General features: G+C 44.1%; 1 protein-coding gene across 9 annotated transcripts in view; it reads left to right on the top strand.

Moving 5' to 3' along the window:
• Positions 1-10041, top strand: part of NaPi-III (Na[+]-dependent inorganic phosphate cotransporter type III) — a 93590-nt gene that overhangs the window by 77310 nt on the left and 6239 nt on the right. For 7 of the 9 annotated variants that reach the window (XM_075877108.1, XM_075877075.1, XM_075877082.1 and 4 more), the window contains 4 exons: positions 2198-2286; positions 3887-4045; positions 4881-5002; positions 5939-6124. In XM_075877108.1, coding sequence (XP_075733223.1) covers positions 2198-2286; positions 3887-4045; positions 4881-5002; positions 5939-6124 — 556 coding nt within the window. Of the gene's footprint in view, positions 1-2197; positions 2287-3886; positions 4046-4880; positions 5003-5938; positions 6125-6278; positions 7089-10041 lie in introns of those variants that run through there. The other 2 variants (XM_075877118.1, XM_075877113.1) reach the window with 2 other exon arrangements.

Below are 10041 nucleotides of genomic sequence, written 5' to 3' on the forward strand. Positions count from 1 at the left end.
TGAAAACAAGCACAGTTGCTTACCTAAATTTAGGTGCACATCAATAAGGCCCTGCAGAGCTTCTAGGAAAGCTTTGTATTTATGCACCAGTCTGCACCAATCGCTGCATGATCACGATGCAGTGATTTTGTGGAGATCGTGAGTCAAGTAAATCACTAGGTGGTGCTTTCACTCGGCTTAAATTTCACCTTAGCACTTCGTCCGCCCCCGATCCTTTTTCGAGCACAAGAGAGCTGGCCCAGTGGTAAACCTGTTCAGAAACCTGTGCCCATAGTAAGGAACTCCTGTTATTGTATCCACCTTCCCAGGCCTATCTACAGTTGGTACCTTTTTTTTGTTCTTTTTTTCATGCTCGTGAATTTTCTTGTAAACGGTATTACGATACTTTGATTCTTAATCCAGTGCATGGTTAGTCCATGCATTACAATAACCTGCCGTGGTAGATTAGCAGGCTGAGGTGTTGCACTGCTAACCTCAGAGGTGCGGTTTCGATTCCCGGCTATAGCGATCCTGTTTCAAAGAGTGCAAATTTAGAAGAACACCGTTGTGCTTAGAGTAAGGTAAATATTAACGAACGCTGAGTGTAAAGATTGATCCAGAGCCTCCACTGTGTTGTGTGTGCCTCATTATCACGTCGTTCTTTTAGTACGTTGAGCCCAAAATCACGTGCATTACAGCAACATATAGTACACTTCATATTCCTTGTTTTCACTTTTTCTCTCTATGCTTATTCTGTAGTTGTAAAGCCGATATAGTGCTGTGTATTAGCCGTGTAACATGGCCATCCCATCCATTTGCATACTCTATGAATAGGAGAAATTTTTTATGCTATCAAGCATTAGTGCTGTTAGAGGAGCTCTTATACCCGTGACACACGGGCAAAAGTAAAGTACTTTGAAGTAAACCCCTTTTGTCACCTAAGGGGACCATTTGCAGAAAGGAGTGGCGCTTATGACACACGGTGCCGGACTACTGCTTTAGGTGGTGCCTCAGAAGAACGCTGCAGAAAAAATGGCGCTGTTTGTGGAAGCAGCAAGGTTGGAAATATTAAAAAGAATCTGCGCATGTACATCACATTCAGCGACGCCGGAGCATAAAACCGTTTTTTTTTTATTGTCTGGTGGCTTATAATGCGCATACCTGTAATTTTCTTTCGCTTTTTTGCGTTTTTATCAGCAACCTAAGTTCGTCTGGCAACTATGAACAGTCGGTGTGTTGCTGTTTTTGTTTTTTGTCGTGCTTTTTACATGGCTGCGTCCAGCTGGGTCAGTGACGGCGTGCCGCGTTTCATCGTGGTCCTGCGATGTCTCAGCGCAGAGACAGAGATAAAGCGGCAATTGAGGTGGGCCTGACTCTTGTCGCCCTCGGCTCCATCGAAGATGAGCTAAACGCTGCGAAGGCAATTTTGCTGTGAATTTGCGCCCGTGTACGGGGAATACCGGTGTCGGTGAGGCTCTCTGCAATCGCCTGGTACACTCCACCGTTGTGCTTTTGCCATCGCAAGGCGTCCAAATGGTCCTCCCATAGCTTTATCAGCGCCCAGGTCTCCTTTTCAGTCCACTGGACGCGCGGTTTTTCATCACCGACTGAGGAGACTCCACTGTTACAAGATACTACGTCACCGACACAGCAACTGCCGCTGCGAACCCTAACATGATCGCGCTTGTGACGTAATGCAGGCGTTTGAGAGTACGGACAGACTATAGGCCTTCACTTTTCAACAAATCACACTGCTGCTGAAAATGAAAACATTTTCTCAGCGCAAAAAAATACTGAGAGGGCACCGCAGTGTTGTGACACGTTTTCTTCTATTGATAAATTATGCACACTGTATGCGAGAGTACTCCCTTCCTGCCAGAAAAGTAGATACGGGATCTGCTTTTGCGAAAAGGATCTTTGCCGGAAAGGAGTTACTCCTTTGTCGTGTGTCACTGCGCCCAAACGCCTTTCCGAAAGATGTCCCCTTGTCTAAAGGACTTCAGGTTGCCCGTGTGTCAGGGGCATTAATGCAACTAACTCAAGTGCACAGTTGTCGGCAAGTGTCTAAAATTTAATTTCCACTAAGTGGGGAACACTAAAGTCTTGATAATGTTAATTACGTTTAAGGAAGTGTAAAATAAACGCATTACCAAACTGGCAAGCTGGTTTAGTTGTCGTAGTCTTGAAAGTAACAGCAACGTTCATGCTATCTCTGTAGATGATCTTCCGAACCTGCACCCAAACCCTCACCCGGTTCATCCCTCCCACAAGAGGCTTTCACTGGTCATGATCGAGGAAGCAGCTCTGGTAAGCTTCAAGTAATCAAAATATTTCTTTAAGGTTGGAGCGATATGCAGTATTTGCATTGTGAGCTCACTATTCTTGCATGATGAGAAATAAAAACAGTATTTTTTGTTTAGTATGTATTTCATAACTTCTTGAATGTTGGGCAGGGTGTCGTAGAGAAGTTTATGTGCTAGTGCTGCAGTTTCTGTGTTCAAACAAATTTGGGGAAGAGAATGCATTATGTGTTATCAGTGTTATTTTTGTACACACATTGAGACACGCTGATAAAGTTCGAGAAAGGAAACAGTAGCTGATTTCTCATGCAGTAATATCATATATAACTGTTTCTGCAGCTTTGGGCATTTGTGCGTAATCTCTCGAGCTCTAGGAAGTACTTAAAGCTCACCTTATTCGTAATTCTCCGATTTACAGCACTAAGAACAGGCGTCATTAATTCAGTAGAACCCTGTTTGACTGTAGTGCTAGCATTGTTATAGTATCATCTCACATGCAGTAATCTCTTGGTCAAATCTCCCCTTTGCTGTTGCTGAGGGGAAAGTTCTACTCATCATGGCCAGACTGGAAAAGCGCGCGGGCATTCAATCTGTGGCTTACGCAATGCGTCTGTTTGCACCCCTCACCGCAACACCATGTTATCACTGCGACCCTGTCATTGCGTTCACAATTTCAGTCCATGCAAAAGTAGACGCAAGTGTCCTTTTCGGCAAGCAGGAACGCTTTCCTAACTACGGCAGGGTCGCTGTGCCCCACGCGGTTAGCAGTGGCACTAGCAGTGGTGAAATGCTACCATAGCATTCAACTCGATAGCGATGACCATAAGACTGAACGCTCTCACGTCTTTTCAGTCTGGCCATGGATTCACATTGTACTTATACTGCCATTATGTCCCAAGTTTTTTTTTTTTTTTTTTTTTTTTTTTTTTTTTTTTTAACTGCTGTGGTGTGTTCAGTTTATTTATGCCATTGCAGTCTTCATTTTTGAAGCTTACATTCATTGTAACTTGTTAATCAAAACACAGACATAGATATGAGCTGTATATATGTCTCCCATCAGTAGAATCATTTCCCTTTTGTTTACTCCAGCAGGGTTTTTCTAAATGTTTCAGAGCTTTCGTGCTATATGCGATTCCTTCCTTTCGCCATTTGTTAAACTTGTTATATGTGTAAACTGCAACCTCTGAGAGTGTTTACGCGCTGCCAAGCTCAGTCAGCAACCTGCATGTGACCGCTAGTCATGAGGGAGCTTTAGAAATAGCTTACCCAACTGCTTGCATTTTGTCAGGGTTGCTGTTGTGTTCAGCATTCCCTACAATTGTTTCCTCAAACTCCACTTGTGCAAAGCTTAGTATATTGTCTGCCTCCTCATGACAAGCGCCATTTAGCTGACCAGAGGACAACAGTCTCGCAGGTCACGCCACACAATACCATTCTTTGTCATTTGGCAACACACATAGCTTCATATCTAGGTGGCACCACAGTAAAGTGTTCATGCCCCGTGGCATTATTCCTGTAGTAGGTGCCAGGGCATCATAAGAGGTCCCCTCCTCCGCATTCTCGCTGTTCTCTTCATGTGAGCTCTAACCTCACTGTCGTGTTTACAGATGACAGAATGTTTGGATGATCCGCCAAACGAATGCACTCAGCACTGTTCAGAGATGCAGGGAAGTGATATGACAAAGCAGGAAAGCCTTGGAAAGCAGCATCATAATCCACTGCACCTTTTACAGTCAGTGTGTGCCAGAGCACTGAGGTCCACCAGGGTTGGTGGTTTGACTTGGCTTGGCTTTGTTTTGCCTAGCTTGTCTTGGCTTTGGCTTGGCTGAATTTGGATGTTCTTTCTAAAACTGTTGCGTTCTTCTCATGGGAGCATACAGAAAGTGCGCTGAAAGAAAATGACTTCTTTCTGCATTTGCGCATGTTTGCAACTCCATGCAAGTTCTGTATCACTTATGCCACATCGAAGTGATAGGCGGGCGTACTTTTCAGCTGCCTCACCTAAATAATGTCCAAATGAAGACAAGCTAAGAAAAATGCCACGTATGTCTCAGTAAAAGAAATTGGGGTGAGTGTATTCATGGTACGATTGAGTTTTAAACCCACTTCAGCTTCAATATTCAATATGTAGAAAAGAAAAAATGTCATCTAGTTCATTTTATGGTGTTCGTGTTTCGTGTATTGATAGCACATGCATTGCTTCACACTGTGGCACTGTCTGCTGAAGCTTGAAATTTTACTCCTGTATTCTGAGCGAGCCCTGCTAGTGAGCTCACTGGTTGGCTTGGAACAGCAGTCGATGTCCACTGCAGTGAAGCAAATTGGTCCGAAGCTACTGTAGAATCTTGGTGAATGAAAATTGCCGAAGCAGAATTGGTGGAACAACCCGCTCTAATTTCATAAGCTTTGTATTTATGGGTCGTGGCCTATACATTTTCTCTGTGAATGGAAATGAAAAATGTCTTACCACTTCTGTCAGGCTTTGTTTGGAAAGTTTCTGCTGCACTACTTATAATGGCCGTAAAAAACCTGCTCCAGACCGGTCAACGGTATGCAGGCTTATCTCTTGTAACTCTCGTACTCTTTCTCCTTTCGTGCCAGGCCGTGCCTCCTATAAAAGAGAACCACGATGACGACAAGCCAGAGACAGCGAAGCTCTTCTCATTCCTTCAGGTTCTCACCGCTGTATTTGGATCCTTCGCCCATGGCGGCAATGATGTCAGGTGACTGTCCCGTTCTCCTTGTTTCTCTCTTAACTTGTAAGGAAAGTGTGGCTGCCTTCGTAAACTCGCGAGTCAAGAAATTTTATTGTGGCTTTTCAACTTACTTGCTGTGGACTGATGTGTGTGATGTACCGTGCTGCCTAGGCGTCGTATGCGGAGGAGGGTGTGCTCAACATGCTCCCCCTACTTTTTTTTTTCCTCTGAGCTGCATGCCATAGCATAAGGGTATGCAAAGTAATTCACAATGTCAATTACTGCACGAGGAGTGTGAAATGTGAACTAAAAGGAATTAAAAGTGAGATAAATGTGTATTACAGTTAATTTAATGTGAATCAAGTGTGAACTAATGGTGAATCAAATAGCAGGGTGAATTTATTGGAATCAAACCTAAACTTACCGTGATTCTAAAGTTAAATACAGCACACATGAATTAAAAGGCAAATCAAATGTCAAATAACGCCTCAGTGACCAAGTCTCGGCAAGTCAAAACTGAATCGATGTCTAGGCAACCAAAAACTTGAGTATTCTCAGAACGTCAAACTACATGAGTATGCCTTTAGAGCTCTGGCTCTTGCTTTTGCTCTCCTTAGTGTTAGTTAAAGAGCCTGTAAACTTTTTTTTTTCCTTACTTGGACTACGCATAATAAAATGCTTGCTCTAGTGCCTGCTGATTGGCGTGGCGTATTTCTGCACAAGTTTTACGTTGAAAGTCTGAGTCCTATTTGCATGATTCTGCAACTCCAGCACCTTGAGTCTCATCTTCTTTGAGCATGCATAATTTTGACTATACATACTGGCTGTGGTGTGTTCACAGCATAGAGGCTGCAGAGCGACCAGTGATTAGTATAGTATTGTTACGTTTGTTTACTACTTCCTGTGTTTTTAGACATTCCTGTTTTTTTTTTTTTTTTTTTTTTTTTGTCTGATGTTCAACAGCAATGCCATTGGTCCCCTGATTGCACTGTGGATGATTTACTTTGATGGCAATGTGTACCAGAACTCGGAGACTCCCATCTACATCCTTCTATATGGAGGAGTGGGAATCAGCCTGGGACTGTGGATTTGGGGTCGGCGTGTTATACAAACCTTGGGCGAAGACCTAACCAAAGTGACACCTTCCAAGTAAGATTGCCTTGATCAAGTTTCTAATGTATAGTAGACTCGCGATAATTCAAACTCTGATAATTCATAGTTTGAAATACTCTCAATATACTCTCAATGTATTTGAGTCTTTTAATTCAAACTCCATCATTTGGTCAATTCATACTTTTTGCAGGTCCATACCAGAAAATATCAGCTGTTTTTTCACTGCTATATAAAAATGTTTTTGCTTATATAATCCTAACACTCTAAATATTAAAAATAAGCACATGAGGTCTTCAATGAAGAATGCTTTGCAAGTAAACAAATTTTTTAAACGAAGCACATGCACGGTAAACCATGACGACAGTTGGAAATTCACGATTTCTTTAAAAGGTCTCATCAGCAATAAGTGGCCAATAAACTTGTGGACTTTACACCTCTGCTTTCTGTTTATTGTGTGCAGTTAGACCTTAAAAACTCTTAAAAATTTGTTTGATGTGATCAAATCAATGCCTAATCATAATGTGTGGTGTCGCCTTGTAGTGCGCCGTCCGCACCGCTTCTCAAACATTCGACAGCTGACGCGCGCGCACGCGCCGTCGCGCCGCCCCAGAGTCATTTATCTGAAAACTTCTGATAATTCAAACTTCTTGATAATTTAAACGAAATTCAGAGGTCCCTTCAAATTTGGATTAATGAGCGCTGACTGTATATATCAATATATGCTGAAGTTCTGAGGTAAGGAGCATTGATATATGATACAGCTGAGTACAGTATATCTAAAGTATAGTGAACTAGAATAGGATCTAGTGGCAAGACCAGCTGAGCTCCAGCGTCGGCTTTCACGTGGATGCCTCCAGGTGGCCCTTCTGCTAATTTTTACGCCAGATTCGGCTGCCTTGGCGGGCCGTCGCAGAATCCTGCACAGCTGCGGATGTGGTTACTCCCAACGCACGTTTGTGTTCTGCTTCATGCAAACGTAAAATTACGAGGTTGGTTACTGCGTGGACAACCTGGCAAAACATTGGCACAACATCAGGAACCAGTGACGGTTTTCCTCGGGGAATGCGCACTTCAGTGCCGTTTATCACGTAGACATATTCGCGCAGAATGTATCTTGGCTCGAAATGTTCGCACTCCGCTAAAGCTTCGATCAGAGGCTTGTCAGCCCTTTGGAGGTTGCGCTCCCACCTTCTGTGGAGATCGTCATCCCTGGAAGCGACGACTTCGGAGCGCCTCGTTTACCGATTGGGCTACCCAGAGCAAAGCAATGAGAATCTGTTCTTCGCTTCAACATACTGCGAGCTACATGTTTGTTGGTGCGGGATATCTCTCAAAGTACAGACCCCATCCCGGTACTGGCGAGAGAATGCAGCAGATTGCACCGGCACATGTGCTGTAGAGTAGCTTGTTAGAACTGGAAATTCAACTGGCCTGCAAGCGATGCTCATCAGCTTTGCTCTCTTACGTGGCCCGCGGCCCACAAGAGCACGGCAGGCATCCCACAAGAACACTTGTTGAGAAGCACGCACACGGACCGGAGGAATAAAAAGCGCGTCTCTTGTGCGCTAGGATTTTTTTCTGGCCGTCGCTGGCCCTCTCGTCTATACCACTCGGGCTAAAGATTATTTCGAACATCTACAAATGACAAGAAAGCGACAGCACTATGCTTCCCGCTTATGATATCTGCCTTAACGCATACTCCGAAACGCGCGCATGCAATGAAAGTGACACGGAATAACACGGTGCTAGATGTAACGCAATTCACGAAACGAAAGAAAAGCAGCATAATTACTGTTTCATGTTTTGTTGGGCTGACACTATCCCTTAAGATAGTCCGTATCTATGCCTTCCACAAGCCTTGGTCAGTCGGAAAATACATACACTCGAGGCCCAGATTCACGATTTCCACAGAAATGTGGACACAACACTTCCTTGGCACCGAAGCTGCTCGCAATCTGGTCAATCACCAACGAACACGAGCACAACCACAAGCATCATGACTCCGTAGTGCCAGACGGCACACAGAGAACGATGTAACATTAGTTGTTTCTCGTGGAAGCGCACTAATGCTGCAGGGATAGCAACGCTGCTGTGAACGTGCCCCTGTATGCCGGCGTCGGTTTTGTTGTGTGCCACCACAGCGCACAATGCAACCAGCGTCGTCAGCCCGTTGACATATGCGGTAGAGCTTCAAAGTCGTGACGAAGTGTCTTTTGGGTAGTGGTGGCTCAACTCGCCAAACACATACATACTCAGCACACGCACTGATTGACTCTCGCGCTATTCAGAGAAGACGCTGCCGGTGCTTGCTCGCCTCACACTCATGACATGAAATGGCGCAGCGGTGTCGCGAGAAATTCTAGCGGCCGTCCGTGTTGTTTTGGGCCGCCGAGACAGCAGCCGTGGCCTGCCGGTTGTGCCACTAGATCATATTCTAGTTCACTGAAGTCTAAAGCATTGTTGGTTGTGGTTAAATGGGTACTAAGAGAAGATTTTTAGCCTTGCGTTTTTTTGCTGCATTGTGTTTCGGGGGGCCTGTTAGTCACAATATGACACATTGCTTGCTGCAGCACGCGACAGATAATTAATTACAAGCCCCTCATCATTGGCCAGTTTCAACTTCGGTTTGAGAGAGCTCCTCCAAAAAAGAAAAGCCGCTGGGTGCAACTGTTGCCACCTAGCTTGTGCAGCTCTTGACCACTTCAGCCCACAGAACTGTGAAACATTTCCATTCAGTCCGCATTAAGAATTACTTTTGAATAGGAAACGGGACTGCAGTGTCTCCAAACAGAAAACTTTCAAAGCGTGCACCACGGCCACGCACTCGCGACGAGCCGTCGAGAAGTATAGACTGCGGAAACATAAGCGACAAGAGAGAAATGGTGGCTATGATGTCATCATAAATTGTTTTAATGGCTAAAATGTGGTGACGTGAGGGAAGTAGGGGGTTCTAAAAGGGTCCCCTTCAATGGTGTCAATAGCACGATGGAGTCGAGTGCTCACACAAGCTTCTAAATTAAGTTAGGATACCTTCCGAGCAATATTCACTGTTGATATTTTGCAGATGATGTGCAAATGTTCAAGGGAATCGAACCCGTAGGCTATCTTGGCTGTGAAATTTTGTGTTATACCCCTTTAATAACGCCCGAAATGCGAAAACATTCCAGGTGATTTCGATAGTAGCAAAACGAATACTATTTCTCTGTTGAAAGAGCAAAAGGTGTGCAATTTTAGTGGCAAAATGTCACTTGACAAGGGACACATTCAACAGAACATTCTTGATGCACATGCGTGTTTGATAGCTAACTGCTTGACTTAACTTGGCTTGTCTAAATCACAATCTAGAAGACAGGAATATCTAATCAGTGTGACATCACTGATTGCATCACATTAGTGTGGGATGTGTAAGCTAAGTGTGTTCAGACAGTTTTTCTTTTTTTTTTTTCAAGTGCTGTTGATTTATTCGAACATGTAATTTGCTGGAAATTTTTTAATATTGCAAGGCCACGCATGCATACGTACTTGCTCTATGCTGCGACAGGTGTGCGGCATGGCATACCTTGTAATTTTTTTTTGCTTGGAAATCGCTTGCCTGATCTTTGAAGCGCCTCTTTGTGTTTTCAGATACACTTGTGCTCATATCTGCTGTTTCTCATGTCACATGCAAACATTTGATTAATAACTTTCTGCGCTGGCTGTGCCATGGCATCACAGGCTCTTTGAGATCGCTGTCATGTTCTGTGATATCCCGTCACGATTCTGGGCTTCTCATGCCAGTGCTTAGCCGGAGTATTGTAGCAATGAACCGATTTTGCTACGGTTGTTTTGTTATATAGTAAGTTGTTGAGAGACAGTCGAAATTGACAGAAGACCCTTTGTTGTTTCGTTAGAGGCAGCATGCTTGTATTTTTCACATATCAAGGTCTATGCTTGTAAGGAATATTGATTGCAAT

This window comes from Rhipicephalus microplus, chromosome 2 (assembly GCF_043290135.1).
Source record: "Rhipicephalus microplus isolate Deutch F79 chromosome 2, USDA_Rmic, whole genome shotgun sequence".
Lineage (NCBI taxonomy): Eukaryota > Metazoa > Arthropoda > Arachnida > Ixodida > Ixodidae > Rhipicephalus > Rhipicephalus microplus.